Source organism: Ambystoma mexicanum, chromosome 13, assembly GCF_040938575.1.
Source record: "Ambystoma mexicanum isolate Mex_15411 chromosome 13, UKY_AmexF1_1, whole genome shotgun sequence".
Classification (NCBI taxonomy): Eukaryota; Metazoa; Chordata; class Amphibia; order Caudata; family Ambystomatidae; genus Ambystoma; species Ambystoma mexicanum.
Genome location: NC_090938.1, coordinates 603,407,856 through 603,427,473, shown reverse-complemented (window position 1 = coordinate 603,427,473; position 19,618 = coordinate 603,407,856). Strand labels below are relative to the sequence as shown.

The 19,618-nt window shown below is 46.2% G+C and overlaps 1 protein-coding gene across 5 annotated transcripts in view; it reads right to left on the bottom strand.

The window, feature by feature from the left end:
• Positions 1 to 19,618, bottom strand: part of STAT3 (signal transducer and activator of transcription 3) — a 609,635-nt gene that overhangs the window by 77,226 nt on the left and 512,791 nt on the right. For 4 of the 5 annotated variants that reach the window (XM_069634450.1, XM_069634449.1, XM_069634453.1 and 1 more), the window contains exon 21: positions 17,974 to 18,189. In XM_069634450.1, coding sequence (XP_069490551.1) covers positions 17,974 to 18,189 — 216 coding nt within the window. The remainder of the gene's footprint in view (positions 1 to 17,973; positions 18,190 to 19,618) is intronic. The other variant, XM_069634452.1, reaches the window with a different exon arrangement.

Here is a 19,618-nt window from a genome sequence, read left to right as displayed (position 1 = left end):
TGTTGATGTAAAACATTGCAACAGAATTGTCCGTGCAAACACGGACTACGCTGTTGCTGATAGTCGGTTGAAAAGCTTTGAGCGCTAAGAACACCGCCAGGAGTTCCAGATAATTGATATGCAACTGCCTTTCTTGAGGCATCCACCAATGGAACACCTCGAAGTGCTGTAGCGTCGCTCCCCACCCCAGAAGGGAGGAGTCTGTAGTGACGGTTACTTGTCGACAAGGCTCCTGAAAGGAGGTCCCCACTGAAAGGTTATTGGCGGAAGACCACCATTGTAGATCTGCCGTCATGGAGGATGGAACTGGAATCATGGCAAAAAACTGAGGTGTCTTCACTGTCTGCGCTTCCAACCAGTGTCAAATGATTTACCACTTTAAGAAACAAGGGATGTTTAGAATAAAGAAGAAACTATAACGTAGCCACTTGTGGTTTCATATGTTATTATTAGGCAACATATGTCATAAGGTGTCTATATATATGAACATAAACTTCACAATTTGTAGGTCGACAAATAATTGAAAACCAAGTGCCAACAGAAAACGCCAACACGTGTTTCAACCCTATCTGGGCCGTCCTCAGGGCGTGTAAATCTTTAAGTAACTGATGAATAGTAGGCAAAGTACTAGTTGTATGTGTGTTACAGCACAATGCTTAAATGCATGTTCTCCTGGTTTTAAAGCGTCCAAAAAAATGGGAGATCCATTTGCATTAAGGTAATAAACGAGTGAGCAGATTTGGGTAAGTTCCGTAGCAGTAGTTTCCAAATTAATTAGTTGTTGGTTGGTGGCAAATGCTGCAAAGTTTTCAGAAGTTAACAAATTGCCACTTGAATGCGTTCGGGAAAAGGTGCCGATTAGCCGGTCGTGTTGTAATGGGATCATTTTGGACTCTGGGTCCGAAGCCTTGGACCAGCAACTCCAAAGAGCTAGCTGGGTGCGTCTCATCTTCAGGCGCGCAAGAGGTAGAGCCAATACGCAAGAAGCCACAAGGCCCAGTAGGCTCTAGAATCACCAAGCCGTCATGTGAGAGGACTGGAGGAAAAATTGGCACGTGGTCAACAGGTCTGCAATCCTGTCCCTCATTAGGAATACTCTGGTACTGACAGTATCCCAACAGAAATCCAGAAAGATCAGGTCTTGAGAGACCATCATGGATGATTTCCGCCAGTTGACCGACAGCCTGAGATGGAACAGGAGCTGAAGGAGTGACTGAAGATTGGTCGTAGCCGTCTGTGGCCAAGGACTGTGTGGGATGTATTGACCCACTTTTGCTCTGCTATGCTGCATTACTCTGTTATGGTGGTGTCAGAAACAGCAAAATGGCCGTAAAACCCGTGTGTGTGCCAAAACCCCTGAAAAATCGCGCTTTTCAACGCACAAAAAGATGGCTGCCCAATCTGCCACGCATGTTGTCAGTGGTGGAACAGAGCTCTCACTACTGAAATGTGTCACTGGGCTCCACAATAATTGAAAGTGGAGTGCCGAAGGAAAAAGCAGTGCTTTGCTAAATGAAACTCTGAATATTGTGTTAAATCACCTTTTCTTTGCTGCTGAAACTTCAGATTGCCGGTACAGAAAAACCTTCCAAATATTCAAAATTCTCGCTGGGTGCTACAATTCACTTAGTTTAAGGAATCATTGTGAACTTACAAGGTCCTGAAAGGCTAAGAGCAAAAAAAGATAAGATCTCCAAAGCAAAAGTGGCCTGCCTGTGGATCTGTAAAAAAAATCTCTGTGCAGCAGAGGGCTACCTGTGATGACAGCTGTCAGGGGCCTTCCAGATTAAAATTTAACATGTTATAAACTGAAACTCAAATGTTTGCAATATAAGAGGCATGTTACTGATAGTAACCCATATTGTAGTTGTTTTTGATCCCATAGGTTTAAAATCTTAAATGAGAATTCTATCTGTTATTTGATGCAACAAGTTTGTTTTGTGCTAATGTGCTAAAGTAAAACCAAAGGAATTTAACAATTAAATTAAACCTGGCTGAGCTGCAAGAACTGGAAAAGCAGGTATCTCCCAGAAGGAGGGCCTTCCTCTCAGCTGAAACTCTCGGGGAGGTGCTAATTGCTGGTTAGCCCAGGACTAAACAATGGATATCCTCCAACCCAGGATATTGAAGGTGTGAAGGGTGGTAAAACTGCTGTAGCCCAGGAAACTCCTGGCTGACAGAAGAAAATTCCAATGGTGGGGGCGACCACATGCTTCAAGGAGTGACAAATACTGACCATTTGGTGTTAACAGGATATGTAATGGACATTTTTAGAAGGTGTATAACTTATTATCAGAAGGGGTGCAAAATCTGAAAATGTCAGATTAACCTAATTTTTAGCACTACCTTTGAAAACTTAGTACAACCGTGTAGTTTATTCTTGATAGGAATGGCAATAATTGTGGGTTTATGGGGACTGTATTTCAGCTAGAATTGTGAAACTTTATATCCACATTCCCATGGTAAACGTGCATATTTGTGGAAATTTACAGAAATATTGGAAACTGTTCTCATTACAAAATTGACACAATTCTGCAAAAAGGCAAAACAAAGTCGCAAAGCTGGGGGATTTCGAGGAGCAGATACTCCATAAAATATGCAATCTGTGTATGTGATTTTTATAGAGGTTGCACATGTGTAAATATGTATTTTGCCAAAATTAGACAGTGTTCCAGTGGCAAGGGGTGGATTCTCAGCATCATAAAATTATACCATAAAGATGACACTCTGTTCTCTCCTCCTATCAAGGCAGAGAGTAGACTGACCCAATCACCTTTCATAGGGGCAAGCTTAGCTAAACCGGCCCATACACCCCCTTTGTGATGTCATTTTAGATAATATATAGGGACAGCTAACACATAGGGACTTCTGCAACTTATCCATCTCCTGACTGCTGGCGGAGCGCTCTGCTGCTGAAATCTACATCTTCCTTGTTCCAGACTCCAGAAACTTGGCAAAGGAAAGGCCTATGCATAGCTGAACCATTCTCAGCTATGCCTCAAATTCTAGAAAAGAATCCCAAAAGCTTAGGGCAAGCATCATAATACAGCCTGGTGTTCTGTTAATGCTTGCCTGCTGAATTTAAATATCCTCAGAACCAAGAAGGGCAGATCCCGTGCATTCCTGTGCCCAGAGAGCCTTGCTGACCCTGTCCAGTCCGATGTGCCCAGCTGTCTGTCCCAGATAGATCTGATTCAATGGTCCAGAATCCTGATGGTCCAAAATCTTAAATACATTTGTTTTGTGAGTATTAACAGGAAGCTAGAAACTGTTGATTACCGTGCATTATCTTGTCCCCTCCTAACCTCTGACTTATCCTTACTTCCAAAATCAGTACCATTATATAAATCTGTAGTGAAATCTTATTCTGTCTATCTGTAAAAGCATCCTTTTCCTAGTCATTTTGTCAACTTTGATCTATTAATTTCATTCGAGTGACCAGCCTAGCGCTCCAAGGTGGACATCGAGGAACCAGGATTGAGTCGTGAATCACTCCTGACTCTTACGTTGTGCCGTCCTGGGGGTTTAGCATGGATGCTCTAGTCCATAGTCAATATTTTTGGGATTTTAAAACTGAAGCCTCTTTCCATTCTTGCGCCTATCTCACAAAAACAACCTTTACTAAAGCCTCTATAACTCCCTCAGTTTTTGTGATAGAAACAAAATTTCAACTCCTACTTGTACCTAAAAGAGGGCGATTCTCCTGTTATCGCGAATATCGCACATGTGAAAGTTTGCCGCAAATTCCCATTTTGAGAAATGTTTACACGTGTGAAATAGCTTCCATTTGCTTCTGACCTGGACTTTAAGATTTCAAATGTTTTCTTTGGACTAAATCATGCTGGTGATTGTGTGCAACTGTTCAAAGTGGCTCCCGTAGGAATTTATAATAATTTAAGCATTTTTCCACACATTTAGAGTTCTTGCTCAGCCACTTTAAAAGTCATTCTGACAGCTGAAAGGCCCACTTCATTTTTCTCTTTCTGTGTAAGGGGGGAAGTGAGACACTGTTTGATCTGTACTATTTCTGAATACCTGCTATTTCGTCACATTTATTTAAATGTGCTTATTGGTGGGTGGAGGTGTGTTGCAGGGGGAATTTCTAACCATAGTGCTATCTGATCTGAAACCAACACAAAAGTATTATTTTCTGTGCTGCATTTGTGTTCCTCATTACTTAGTCCTAGTGTATTAAAGATATTATTCAGTGTTCTGTCACCCCATTGGTGATTGTTGTTTACCTATTAAAACATATATTGTGATTTTGATCTTAAATGGATAAATAATACCTTTTACAAACCAGCCTGATTCCTGGTCCAGCGTGACCCGGGGTATTTTTAAGTAAGGGGTGTGATACAAGTGGTACATCTTTAAAATAATTGAATCTATATATCAAATAAGTTTTTCCATTGCGCTGTACACTAGGCCGAGAGCAGAGTGTATCGCCTGATTGAAATTCTTAACAACCGCACAGGAGCCAATCGTTCAAGTATGCATATACATGAATTCCCTACAGTCTGAAGAACGCTGCGATAACGGTCATCTTCGTAAAGACACGCAGTGCCGAGCTGAGACCAAAAGGGAGTACTCAAAACTGGAAGTGTTCCGTTCCCACAGAGAACAACAGATATTTCCATTGTGGGCTCCACATCAGAATGTGAATGTACGCATCCTGGAGGTCTACCACACTGAGCCAATCGCCCTTCTTCCTAAGGGAGGACTTTACTTGGCAGCGGGCGATCATCTTGAATTTCTCTTGGAGAAGAGATATATCGAACTGGAAAAGATCGACGAAAGTGCGCAGGCCAGCCTGGTTGGGTTTGGGCACTGTGAACAGACCCGAGTAGTAACCCTCCCCTTATACCCTGAGGGGAACAGGCTCCACTGCTCTGAGGTCTAGAAGTTTCTGTACCTCAGCTCTTAGGGAGGGCGACCCAGTCTGTTGGAAGTGAGGGTTAAAAGGTGGGGTAGGGGAGGGAGGGGCAAGCGAAAGCCCACCCGAGCAATGGACAAAACCACTGGTCTTTGGTGATGGCCTGCCACGCCTCCAGATGAGACGAGATTCATATAATTTGGATGATTTGTCAGCAGGGAGACTACCTGTCCCTGAAGAGGAGGCTGATGGCCGACAGAAAAACCGGCCGCCTTGCCATTGTTACTTACGGCGGGGCCCGCCAACTGGAACTTCAGATTGGAGCGCACAGCGATCTTGAAACCCCCTGAACCCTGAGAAGGACTGAGTCTGGGACCCTGACCTCTGTGTATAAGGGGCCTTAGCTGGAGCTTTCACCAGGACCAATAAAGACTTGGTTGTCAAAGTCCTCGCCTTAGTCTTTGCGAGTGCCTCATCTGTGGAGGAATGGAACAACTCCTTGCCATCAAAAGGAAGGTCCAGCATCTTGTCCTGCACTTCCTTTGAGAACTACGGTGCATGGAGCCAAGCTTGGCGGGAGATGTCAACCCCAACCATGACGCCTCGTGCAGAGGTATCTACGTGGTGAGCCGCAGCCTCCAGTAAATCCTGTTGCAAACACTTTGGCGTCCGACAAACCGGCTTTGAAGTAGTCTAGCCTATCCGCAGGAATACATTCTTGGAAATCGGCTAGCTCCCTCCACAGCTTAAGATTGGCTGCTGCCAGGATGAGCTCAGTGTTAGCCTGACGAAGATGGAGTGCCGAATTGGAAAAGACTTTCTTGCCAATGGCGTCAAGGAGTTTATCCTCTTTGGAGAAGATTTGGGCCGTGGCTGTGGAGGATGCAGAGGCCGGCTTTTACTGGAGGGTGGCTGCTGCCACCACCGTTGACGATGGGAGCAGACAAGCCAACAAAGCTACATCTTCAGAGGGGTGAAGCTTGTAACGAGCGTCAATCCTCTTATTGAGATGCAGCCCGGTATGGGGTTTGTTCCAGACCTTACGGGCCTCAGCCAAGATGTCCTTCTGTAGGAACACGCAGGTGCGCTCCTGAGGTGATAAGAGTGAAGGCTCCAGAAAGCACCCCCTCCTGTGGAGGGGGGGCCTCGGGCACTGGAATGTCAAGCAGAGCCATCATATCCAGTACCCGGTCATGAAATGCTCTAATAGAGCGGGGCTGTTAATCGTTGTCCTGGTCCGCTTGGCCCTCATCCAGTGAAGCAGGAACAGAAGACTGATCTACTGCACGTGGTGCCTCAGGTTTTAAAGTGTTATCCGGAGCACCCAATGTTTTTTCTATCTGGGAAAGTGGAGGCAGAGGAGGAAGTGTTGGAGGTGGACCGGCAGGAAGAGGTGTAGGAGGTGGCACCACCGGGACCTGCGTAGGATCAGCTGGGGCTGAAGGCGGTACAGGAGGATACATTTCTCTAAAAAGACATTTAAAGTACGCCCTTATGGGATTGTGGGTTGAGTGTCTGAAATCTCCCAAAAACACATCCTCAGACGAAGGTCTAGGCACTGGAGTTGGCAAAGGCTGCTCGAGGGGCATACCCCCATGAATGCAATGAGGATGGTTGCCAGTAAGGTCCCCCACCAGCTGGGTCCACAAAGATCCATCAGGGGTGCGGAACCAGGGGGAAGCAAGACTGTATGAGGCAGCGGTGCCCAAGCATGCCAATCGATTGAAGGGAGAAACAGGTTTTTGTTGTCCACATGGTGTGGAAAAAACTGCTGAGCCCCGAAAGGAATGCTCCCAGCAACAGCCATAGTAAACGTTAGTGTAAGAGAGCAATCCAAAATTTCTGCCGTGGACCACGGAGGTTGAGCTGCCATTTTGTCGACACCCGAGGTGAACAGCGTCGCAGGAGAGCGTGAGGCAACTGTCTCCTCAGGGGAGTTAGGGGTCTTAAGTGACATTTTAGCCTTGAAACCAGGATCCTCGGCCGAGCCGGTACTAGCAGATCTAGGATGTTTACTGGACATCTTAGTGACTGCCCCAGAATTAGCCACCAGTGGAGGAACCTCGGCAGAGCTGGTACTCAGAGGCCTGTGGTGCGTGACTGCCTTCTTTGCCCCCTCGACCGAACCGGTACCACCATGACCCCGAGCGTGGGAAGGTCGAGGAATGCACCTGACTGACAAGACTCTCAAAGAGGATCCCTAGATTCTGCCGGCAACTGGATTTAGCCCCAAGAAGAGGAACCTCTGGTTTTAACCCAGGACATTTAGCTCCCTCAAAAGGGGCCTCGAGTCGCAACTCGGTGTGGAAAGCTCCAGAAATAGAGACCTCCTGTCGAACCCCGGTATCCAGAGCCACAGAAGAACTGGGCTGAACTTTAGCCCCAAAAGGGGAACCTCGGAAGAATGTCTGGTGCTGGCAGGTTCACTGAGGGAACCCTTGCAGGAAGCTCTGGTGTGCCTATTAGGCCCCTTGTGCGACACCTCAGGGATGCCCCTGGCAGAAGAGCCACACAAGCCCATCCTGATCCTGGAAGACCCTGGAAAGGTGTCCCCAGGCCGGGGTGCCCTAAAAAGTAAAGATTTTACAGGGCGTTTCTTTTTTTGTCAATGAAGAGCTGAAAATGCGGTGGAGGAATGCATTGGAACACCAGCTCCCACCGGAGAAGACGACGCTGGAGTGCCCGGACGGAGAGGGAGTCGCAATAAAGACACGAGCCCCAGCGATGTTCCGGGCCTAGACACTCCAGGCAAAGAGGATAGGGAGCCACCCGAAACAACGTTCGCATGAAAAACAGGACACAAATCCCAGACGCTCCGGCATAGACGGAGGACTAGACGACCATGGAACCAGAGCAGGAAGGAAGGACAACGGGAATAAAAGCCAAAAACTCCCGGTGATGCAAGTGCGTCCAGCCCAGACTACGCAGAGAAAAGCACTGAAGGGCGATGCGCAGGGCAGAGCTCAGAAGGGCGGGGTTACGGCCACGTGCGGTGGCCCCGCGTAAAAATAAAAGGACGAAAACATGTTGATGCTTTTTACAAAAGTGCTCCGGTCCCGTCCCGAAGGACGGAATGTCCCACAAGTATGGAAGAAAGGGGATGGGACGTAGCAGTAAGTGAGATTCCTTCTTGAATAGCCCCATACCAGAGCTGCATTGCCTCTCTGCACAGTGGTAGTGACCCTACACCTCCCCCCTTGTTGAGGTAGTGCATGGCCACTGTATTGTCTGTCATTATCAGGACATTCTTTCCCTCTACAGAGGGCAGAAAGGCCTTCAGCGCTAGTTTGAACGCCCTCAGCTACAAAAGATTGATGTGTAGCTTGGACTCCGATGGAGATCAACGACCGCTAACAGTCAAATCGTTGGCGTGAGCCCCCCAACCCCGTGAGTGAGGCGTCCGTCACTACAGTGATCTCCGGCCATGGTTGCCAAAAATGTTCGCCCTTCAGAACATTGTCTTCGCAGACCCACCATAGAAGATCCGTGAGACTCTGGTCGGAATCTGAAGGTGGTCCAACATCTGTCCTGAGAACTGCGACCAGAGAGCCCATTGAAGGGGTCTCATTCTCAATCGGGACTCTGGCACCAGGAAAATGCAGGATGCTATGAGGCCGAGCAACTTCAGGAACTCAAAGGCCGGAAGATTCAGGGCATTCTGGAATTTTTTAACGATCTGGAGATTGTCTTGAGCCCTCACCTTGGGTGGCGAGTACTTTCCCAAGGAGGTGTCTAATACAGCTCCGATGTACTGCAGCTGTTGGGAAGGTGTCATATGGGACTTCTTGAAATTGAGGGAGAAGCCCAGTCTACGAAGAGAGTGGCAGATAACGTTGAGATGATCTAATGCTTGTTCAGGAGAAGGTGCCCTGAATCGTCCAGGTAGGGGTAGACGTGAATCCCCCCTCTCCAGAGATGCGCTGTCACCACCACCATCAGTTTGGTGAATACCCTTGGGGCTGAGGTCAACCCGAATGGCAGGACTCGAAACTGATAGTGCGAGCCGCCAACGGCGAACCTCAGGTATTTCCTGTGCTTGAGATGGATTGGCACATGAAAATAAGCATCCTGAAGGTCGAATGACACCAACCAATCCTGAAGTTGGAGGGCCTGAAGGATCTGAGAAAGAGTGACCATCTTGAATTTGTCTTTCCTGAGGAAGGTGTTCAAGTATCTCAAGTCCAAGATGGATCTCAGTCTCCCGTCCTTTTTGGGAATCAAAAAATACAGGGAATACCAACCCTTGTTCCTCTCCACCACAGGCACTGGTTCTATAGCACCTTTCTCTAGCAGAGTTAAAATTTCCTGCACAAGGAGCAGATCTGGAATCCTCAAAGAGCGCTTCCCCGGTGGATTGGTCGGAGGCTCATTGATAAAGGGAAGGCAGTAGCCGTGGTTGATTGTTTCCAGAGCCCACGCATCTGAAGTAATGGCTCGCCATTCTTCGAGATGCTGAGACAGCCTGCCCCCCACTGGTGAACCGGGACTGAAGCCTTCAGAGCGGTTTTGAAGCAGCTGTTGCAGAGGCCAATGGTAAAGAGGCTGCTCCTGGAGCTGACTTGGCACCTCTACCTCGTCCACCACGAGGGAACTTTCGTTGGCCCCTTTGACTGGCCATTCCTTTCACCCTTCCAAATGAGGAGTAGTAGCGAAAAGATCTACCCCTCCATGGTTGTCCGCCAGAACGAAAAGGCTGAGGTTGCCTAACAGCGGCGCCTAAAGACTTGGCGGTCGCCTTAGAGGTCTGCAACTTCTCAAAGCTTTCGTCAGCCTTGCTGCCAAAAAGATGAGACCCATCAAATGGCATGTTGAGAAGACAAGCCTGCACGTCAGGTGCAAAACCAAACTTCCCCAACCACACAAACCTGCGTATCACAGTGCTTGTAGAGCATGGATCTGCTAACACTATCCGCAGAATCCAATACAGACTGGAGGGACTCACACATAGCTTCTTTGCCATCCTTAACAATAGCCAGGAAGCTGTCCCTTTCATCCCCTGGAATGTGCTCTGCCGCCATGGAGATGCACTCCCACAGAGTGTATGAAAATTTAGCAAGCGCACAGGTGGAGTTGGCCAATTTCAACGCCACACTCCCCGCCAAAAATACCTTCCACGCCCATCCATCTACACGCTTATCGTCCCTATCAGGAGGGATGGTAGGGTACGCGGCCTGCTTTGAGGTAGCTGTAGCTGCCTGGACCACCAGAGTATCTGGAGTGGGGTGTTTTGACTGATAGCCGGGGTTGCTACTGGAGGGCTGGTATTTTCTTGTAAGAGACTTGTCAACCACCTGATTAGTTTCTGGGGTCTACCAATTCCTGGCCACCCTTTTCTGAAGAACCTAACACCGGATCCGTAGGCGGACCCCTGTCCAAAATATGTGTAATATCATCCTGATCAAAATGCGCTGGAGGTCTGGACCAGCCCAAGTTTTCCACCACCTTAGACATAAGGTGCCTATATGAAGAGTCGGCATGCTCCCCAGTCTGGCTTGCCGAACTCCAGCTCAGGAGAGGTATCAATACAACTTGCGTTGTGCAAAGTGTCACACAGGTCCTGCATCCTGCTCTCCTCTGAAATGAGGCACTCCGGCACATTAAGAGTCCCATACTGGAGATCAAAGGGGGGATTGTTAGGTAAGATTTTCACAGAACTGGTAAATCTTCCTAACCTGGGTCAACCCTAGAACTTTTTGCTTTATTAGTGGGATATTATTCCTCAATACCTCAGTGAGTGGGAACCTTTTTCCACACTCATAATCTTTAACTCTTTTTATGGGTGTCATTTTCAAGACTCTCCCTAGTGTCTTTTTAAAGTTATCCTCTTTAACAACTTATTGGCAATAAGTGCCTGTTGTTGCTGGGTTGCCCTAGGGGATCCCCTTTTAACTTTCTTTTGCTAACTTCACGAGAACTACAGCTCCCAAGGGTAGAAAGGATCTTTGGATCCCTTTTACATTTTGTTAAGTGAAACCAGCACACCCTACCTAATGTGGAGTGCTGGGGAGATACAATGTATCTCCTTTCACATTAAAACTGTAACAATCCTGTTACAGAGACATGCTTACCTTCAATGGCTGGTGGCAGCGATACCTTGTATTAATTTGGTGCATCTTTACCGTGGGCTGTGATCACAGCTGCAGTAAAGGCACCTAAGGGTGGTCATTTTACCAAAATGGCCCCGGTCTTCTTTATTCGCCATTTTAGTGTTGGTCTTTTCTTGTTCCTTCCCCTGACATCCAGGGTGGAAAATTCCATTGTGTGATTTTTATCTTCGGCGGGAGTCCCCTGGACTCCCCACCCAGGCTCCAGTCTGTCTCTGAGGGCAGGAGGCGAGAGAGGAGTCCAAAATTCCACAGCCCTTTGCCTTACGCCTTGCCTGAATGGGCACAAATCCCAGTGGGGGGCTGGCTGTCCTGGTTGGACAACCAGACCGCCCCTTCGGGTAAAATGCAGGGAGAGAATGCAGAAGTTGTGTTGCAATTCCTGATAAATACTGCGAACCTGGAAGCTGAAGAGAAGTCGACCACTGGAACTTAAACCAAGGAGGATGACGAAGGAAAAGCGGCAGAGATGATTTCCAGCGACCGGAGAGCTTGCTGTGTAACCCGAGCCTACTGCAGCACTTCCTTCCAATCGACCTGGGGACTCCGAAAACGACGACCCCAACCCAGAGCCTATTGAGACCCACTAGACTCAAGAAGACCGGCATTTTGAGCCATTCCACGCGTTGCTGTAATACCCCAATACCCTGGGACCTCAAGCCATCGTGCGGTGCACAGTCTTCCGAATTCCGAATCTCGCTGAAACTTGGAGGGCATCCTGGTGGATCTCCAGAGACACGAATCAAGTCTGATAAGTCACCTCACCAGAGTGCTGGACCATTGTAACAACGAGAATTCAACCGTGACTTTCCGTCTTCTTCTGTGCTCCTTGAAAAGGGGCCAAATCCGCAGAACCGTATTCAGCCGCAAGGGAAACCTTGCTTAGAGCCTTCATCGATCCCTGTTGCAAAATCCCTTCTGAGGTCTTGTTTTCAGTCACCACGACAAGGAATCCACTGACCGGGTAGTTGGCTGCAGACCCTGAGGTTCTCCTGCTGCAAAATCTTCTTCAATGCTGAGGTACTGTGTTTGCTTGGGTATGTACTTACCTTAAGCCTGTTAGGATTTCTGTGGAGCTGTGGGTTGTTTTCTGTGATGGGCAGGTCACTCATCCAGTGCACTCAGTCCCACTGCTAGAATACTGCTAGTGTGTCTTCTGTGAAGCCCCTGGACCCTCTTCAAACTCTAAAGTAAAGTACTTACCTGTTTGCCCAGTTTTCCAAAGGAACTCTGACTTTTGTTACTAAAGAACCTATTCTGACACTGCCAGTTGGTCACTAGTCCTAGTGACCCTCCTTTCCGCCACTGAGAACACTCATGCTCCAAGAATAAGGGAAAGACTTTTGAAGGGATTGGGACTTTTGCCTAGAAAAAGAAATCCAAGTATTTAAAAGTTACTTACTTGTAAAGAGTTGGTTGGTAACTGTAACTAAGAATGAACAGTTACAAAAGTTTACTGATCTTGAATGTGTGATGCACTATTCTTAAAAGTATGGTTAACATCTTTTCTTACTTAGAAACTGCTTTGCCATTCTAATAGAAAGTAGATGTGAAGGTATTTTACTCTCCTGTGATTAGGTTGTGCCTCTTCCGAAAAGTAAAGTGTTGGTTTCACCAGATTATTCCTGCAGGGTAATTGAAGGAGTGTCCTCCAACTGTTGGTATCACCAGATTAGTCCCCTGAGGATAATTGTATGAGTGTTCCCCAACCGGGTCTTGCTTCCCCTGACTTACTGCTAGCCTATCCAGAATAAGTCTGAATTTGGTTGTTGCCTACCTAGAATAACTTTGAGTCATTCAGAAAAAGTGTAACATTGGGTTTTACTTTCCCCTTCATTGTAAAGTTAAAACAAGTATGTGGGTTTTACTTACCTTGTGTTAGCTGTGTGCCATCCAAAAATAAGTTACAAGAGTTACTGCTTACCTCAATCTGGGGTTCCCCGATTTCAAAAGCACCTATAATTGTCTATTACATCCTTAGGTTTTACTCACCTATTATAACTGTTTTATAACAAAAGTAAAACAGTGGGAGCAGGGGGGTCTGGGAAACTATCAGCACAAACACAGCCCATTGACTTGTTCTTGGGTGGATGGCCCCTGGGAGAGTCTCAACCAAGTCTTTAGCTCACTGTTCTTTTCACAGAGAAGAAATATCCCCACACATCAGTCTGTGTCCTGCCCAGGGGCAGTCCAGCACCGAAATGCTAGGCAATTCTCCTCTGAACAAGAGTACCAAAGCAACCCCATACACGTGTTTCAGCCTAGTTGGACATCATCAGTGAGGTGAAGCTGTGTCTCTCTAAGAACAGTGAGCAAGCGGTCACTGCTCTTAGAGAGTGGCATGTGTATGTTGCATCTTACTTGCTCATAAAACTGGCCAAACCGGTCCCTGCCTGAAAGAAAAATTTTCTTAAAATGACAGGCTGCTCTAGAAATAGAAACTTGTCTTGCTTTTTTAAAAACATTCTTCTTTTTTTTTTTAAATAAGAAAACATTTCTTGGTAAAAGTGCTGGATTTTTTCAAAGAAGGCTGCTTGGATTTATATGCCTTAAAATGTCTACGGAAAAATGAAAGCAAAAAGTCTTAGCAGTAGGCGAGACGGCCCCGATCAGACTTGCACTGCTGATGCACTTTGTTTAGTATTCATTATGCACACCAGACCCAAGGGTATAAGGGCGCAGGAGAGTAAGAAAACATACAGCTTAGTAAAAGGTTAAAGGTTACAAAGTGTCACTGGTAAGCAAAATTAAACAATCAACATTTAACAATTTAACAATATTGAAACAGTTGTAAACAGGAACAGAAATTCTATGTAATCAAGAATAGAATAGTGCATTCATTTGTCATTTCTCTCTATTAGCCAACTGATCAAGTTTAGCCTAAATTTGGTGAAGGATTGTTCCATTCTCAATGTGGTGGGTAGCTCGTTCCACAATTGGGCTGCTTTGACTGGAAAACTGGAGCCTCCAATAGTGGAAAGTTTGAATCAGGGAACCTGGAGGCTATAAGTGTTTGCTAATCTTGTTAGTCTAGTAGATACTGTTCTAGAGAATCTGTCTGCAAAGTATTGTGGGGCTTTGTTGTTTAGACACTTGTGTGTGAGGGAAGCAGTTTTAAGTCTAATTTTCTCATAAGTGGAAAGCCATTTGTGCTTCCTTCTTGTATCAGAAATATGTTCTCGCTTAGGGATATTCAGTGCGGCTCGAAGAGCATTATTTTGCTGTATCTGTATTTTGTTAATAGTATATTTAGTCGCTCCAATGTATAGGGAATTGCAGTAATCTAATTTGGAGATGATCAAGGCTCTGGCTAAGGTCATGAAGCTGTTTGGGGATAGGAATGGTTTGCCTGCTCTAATTAGTTTGCATGTATAAACTGTTGATGAAGCTAGAGTATGTACCTGTTTAGTGAATGATAGAGTGGAGTCTAGATACAGACCTAACGTTTTCACTTCCTTAGGTACTTGAATGAGGTTCTCATCGAAATGAATGAAGGAAGAGTAACTCGCTCCTAGTCTGTTAAGAAGGGGTGTAGTGACTAGGATGAGAAGCTCTGTTTTGGCATCGTTCAGGCAGAGTCCATGGGTGGCCATCCATGCCTGAACGATGCTGTAGATTCTGTTCTCCATAGCTAGGTCCTCACTACAGTCCCTGGTGAGTGGGAGGAGGATCTGGGTATCATCTGCATAATTGGTGTAGGTGATACCCAGATGGTCCAAGTTATCAAACAGGGGCTTAGTGAAGATATTATATAATGTTGGCAAAACACAGGAGCCCTGTGGCACTCCACAAGTGATGGGGATAGGGTCAGCCGCTGCAGATGGTGAGAAGACCCTCATGGTACGGTCACTAAGAAATGATTGAATCCTCGCTATTGCCTCACTGGAGAATTGGGCACTTATTCATGTATGTTTGGGGTTACAAGTTTCTTGCCATCATGAGGTAGGTTTAAAACCTCCTTCACAACAGATTTGAGGCTCCATATGCGTGGTGCCTCAAGTCTTTCCCTGGAGTAATTCCTTGCTCTACTTTGTCAAGACCCTGTTTACTAAACTTTGCAGTAAGGACGTTCCCTTAGCAAGACTGAAGGAAAGAAAACTACTCTGCTGCATCTTGATGTGACTGCTCAAAGAATTTCACCAAGTAAACCAATATCTGGGATGACTAACTGAAAAGAATGGAGGTGGGGTTAACCGGTCTTAATGGCTGTAATTTTGTAATATTTTCTTTCTGCCATATCCCAGGCATTGCTGTTTCTCCAAGGAGTAAAAGAAAATTGTAACGCAGGGAACTTGCCTGTGCCTAGTGCTGCAGCATCAACAGCTACATTGGCATAAATACTGCTTGAACAACAAAATAACCGTTTTTGGATGACATATTCATGGCCTCAACTTTTAAAACATTAAGGCATTTTCCAGGGCAGCGACACAAACTCGATCACTGAGGATTCCAATGTAATAAAAAAGGGCTCCTATGGTTTAAAAAGAAACCTGAGCCAACCTGAGGGCCTTCCAGATAAGGTATATGCCTAATGCTTCCATGCGTTTAAACATCATGCCTCTAAACCCTCCCCCCCCATTTAGTGGAACAGGCAGCTCCCCACTCAGAGAAGGACGAAGTGTTCTAATAATGTCAGACGCATTCATCACTGCCGCCGCTGAAAGGAGGACAGGTCAACTACTCATTGGTACTGGCCCCGGAGGTTAAACTGAAGCAGGGGCGACTCTGCCATTAGGTTTGTCAGCCAGCAGGTTCAGCAACAAAGCCTGTCAGAAGCCGAAACAAAGGTTGTAAATATGTTATTTTTTCTCTGTAGCTCAATGAAAGGACATTCCCAATCTAAGGGATGAGACATTTTAGACATCAGAGAAGGCGGACCGGTACAGAAGAGCCAGGTAGTTTGTTGAAAATCAAAGGCCTAGGAAAATAAGTTGGTCAAATAACATTTAGTACTGAAGGGCAGGACAAGTCTAAGACTGGTAAAACGTTTGCTGGAAAATGGGGCGTTTGACGTTTCTCCAAAAAGGATTGCACTCCCGAATAAGCAACTTCAATACTTAAGGCCTGAGGCCACAACGTATTGGATAAAAAATGTTTTTAAAAACCTTGCCTGGTAGCAGAGAAGCAGTGGACTCGACCGAAGCAAGGGGAGACGCTCCTTTGGTTCTTGCTTATCGTTAATAAGCATTTGTCAAGCGAAGGTACTCTGGTTCCAGTGAATCAGGCCTGACACCATGCTTCCAGAAATACTTTTTCTTCCAGCTTTTTCAGTGAGGACCTTGCACAGACGAGGAATCTCTCAAGTGACAACCAATGGATTTTGTAAGAAGCCCCTGGAACCCAAGCACAAGGATTATGGGGGGAGCAGTGCAAGACCTCCAAAGGATGGAGCTGTGCTACTACCCCTGACGTTTTGACAGATTCAGTCATAGTCTGATTGTTGAGACAGAAATCCTATTTTGGAGATTTGAATGGCAATTCTTTAAGTCCTGTCAGCTTTTTGTTTATCCCACTTTATTTTGCTATATCGGTGACTTCTCCTGAAGTCTCCCTGCCACTGAAACACTAGTTACCTTACTTAAGGTATATGGTATTGGGCAGCCTCAGTTCCTTTTTTGCCCTAGGGTGATTATTTCACTCTACATTGGTTTTAAGGAGTAGGCTGGTGGCAGCATCGACTTCACCCGTGGTGCAATCAATTTCAGCATATTGGTAACCCAATGCACCTTTATGGTAGCTATTGTGGTACAAATGGATTTAAAAAAAACAAAATCCTGCTCTTTGCCAGTTTGTATTTTAGGGCTCCATTTGTTCAGGGCAACCTCAGGTTGGCCTTCAAATGGTCGTTCTGACCAGGTTGGCTTATTGTGAGCCCACATGGCATCCTGCATATTGGTTTAAACTGGTTTACACCAGTGTAAATCCCTGGGCTGTCCCTCTCACTTCCTGAGCGGGTGGCTTAGGCCGAGTGGCAATACTACTGATCAACCATTATGTTTGGTCATCTGACCTTTTGCTCGTCATCTGACCTTTTGCTCCGACACCCTGAAGTGATTGGTAGACTGGCCTTTGGCCAGGGCCTTTCTGAAGTGGAACTACAGGCCTGTTAAGTCCATGCATCCCTCTCTTGGGGATTTGTTCTGCTATGAAGGTGTTTCCCACTGATTCACACTGTCTTTGCAACCTCCAACTCTTACCTCGCCATACTGTCTGAGTACAGTGGTTTGGGCATATCTCAGTTTTTTTTCTGCCTTGGGAGGGCCAGTTTGGGTTTTCTGAACGTTCCTGGTGCCTCCCCACATCTGCTGGGTTGAGTCTTCAATCCTGGAATGGTTTTCCATGCCTTGCATGGAAAAGGTCTTGATCTTCAAGGTCGATAGTTAGCAACCAGTAGACAAGAAACCTCTGATGTTATATTACTATGGGCACGCTTGTTCAATCCACACAGCCTCATCAGGAGTGTTTGCCAGTGGAAATAAATTCTGCATCACATTCGGTCCCCCACAGAAAACGTAAAACCTCTTAGTCATAAATGTCAAATTGATGCTGGCAGTCTATGCAAATTTAGACCCTGCATTGTTTCCCACCCACACTTTTGTAATAAGCTCAATCGAAATAAACAGTTTAGGGGTACTAGATTAACTGGTGTCCTTCCTAACATCCAACCTAGGTCAGTCATTAGGTAGGCTAATTCAGCTTTGCATGGGTAAAGAAAACACAAGTCATTCTAGTGCACTAAACTCTTTCCCCTGCTGTTAATCCAGGAAACAATTTACATCTGGAATTATTTAAAATAAAGTTTTTAAGGGCAAAATCCTCTTCAGAAAGCCACCTTCTGTTGCATGTGATAAAGGGGCACCATTTCACATCATCTCTGCAGTACATGTGAATCTGCTTATGGGTTACCTGCCTACGGGCGTTTTCTCCTCAGAAGACTTTTCTCAGAGTGCATGGTGGTTGTTTCGCAAAGGCGATGAAACACAGAAAATCAACGACTACCTGAGTCTGTAGGTTCAGGATGTTCTTGGCTCTCCGGCCGACAGTATTTTCCAAAGGCCTCCTCCTTTGGAATGTCAGGGTACAGGTACACCAGAGGCGAGACAAGAATGCTGGTGGCATCCATGATCTTATAGCCCATGATAATTTCTGCAAATGACATGCTGTTGAGTTGCTGCTTGGTGTACGGTTCCACAGACTGGATTTGAGTTTTTCCTGTTATGTAAAACAAAGAAATTAGATGAGGACCCCAGATAGAGAATGCACTAACAAAGCAAACTTTAGAGGAAAAACATTTTTCTTGCAAATTAAACTTCTTGGAACTCTGCACAAGCCTGCAGGTGTCAATGCTTTGTTCCAACTTTATAAAAATGAATGTTTATTTGGGATGGCAGATTTTGGCTTCAAAACAGGTGCACTTCCTGACAGATTCTCATTTAAATGGTCTGAGGTGAAACATTATGAACTTAATTTTGCATTAAGTTGATAATGTAATAAAACCAAAAATACTTCACGGCTCAACGTATTAGGTGTGAAAGGAGTTGGCATCTACTAATGTCATGTAGCATCAAACTCCAAGGACATTCTACCAACCTATTTTAAAGGAAGGTTTAAGTTACCTAACTGTAACTATTGTTCTCCAACATGGGTCTGGCATGGATTCACGTGCTCATGAATATTCCCCGTCAGGCTGGGAAGCCTCAGTAAAAGAAAAAAAGTGTTTCACTTTCAAACTGTATTTCTCCTCTAAACCAATCACTGTCCTCTGGGTCATACTACCCCCAAGCTCCATCCCTGGTGGCCATCTTCAGATATGGCAAGCACGTAAAGTGGCAGTATGAACCAAGAAGGGAGAAGGGAGGGTTCGCATGTGAATCCATGCCAGACCCAAGCTGGAGAACAATAGTTACAGGTAAGTAACTTAAACCTTCTCCAGCATGGGGTCTGGCATGGATTCACATGCTCATGAATGATTACACAGCAGTACACCTACACAACCACGCGAGGTGGCAAGTCTCAACAGAAGCAATAAACACTCTCTGGAACAGACTCACCTCAAACAAACAGGTTGCGCAGCACCGCTTGGCCGACTCAAGACTCCTCCCTGGAATCCCTGTTGATGCAGTAGAACCTTGTGAAGGTGTGCGTGGACCTCCACGTAGCAGCTCTGCAGATGTCGAGCGTGGGCACACCAGAGAGAAATGCTGTCGTAGCTGCGATGGCTCTGGTGGAGTGGGCTCTCAGTCGGCCTGGCAGCGGCCTGCTAGCCCGTCGATGACCGTGCATGATGCAGCCGGAGAGCCACCTGGAAATTGAAGCCTTCAACAAGGCCTTTCCCTGATTTACAGGTCCAAAGTTGACGAACAACAGAGTAGTCTTCTGAAAGTCCTTCATACGTGCCACGTAGAATTTCAAGGAACGAGCAATGTCCATTGAATGCAAGGCCCTCTCCAGCGACGACGGATTTGGAAAGAAGACTGGTAACACCAAGTTAGTTAGTTGAGGTGGAATTCCGACTGTACCTTTGGCATAAAGGTGGGGTGTGTACGCAGTATCACCCTTGAAGCATGGAAGGACAAGTAAGGCTGCTTGCAAGACAGGGCCTGAATCTCCCCGACCCGCCTGGCCGAGGTAATAGCCACCA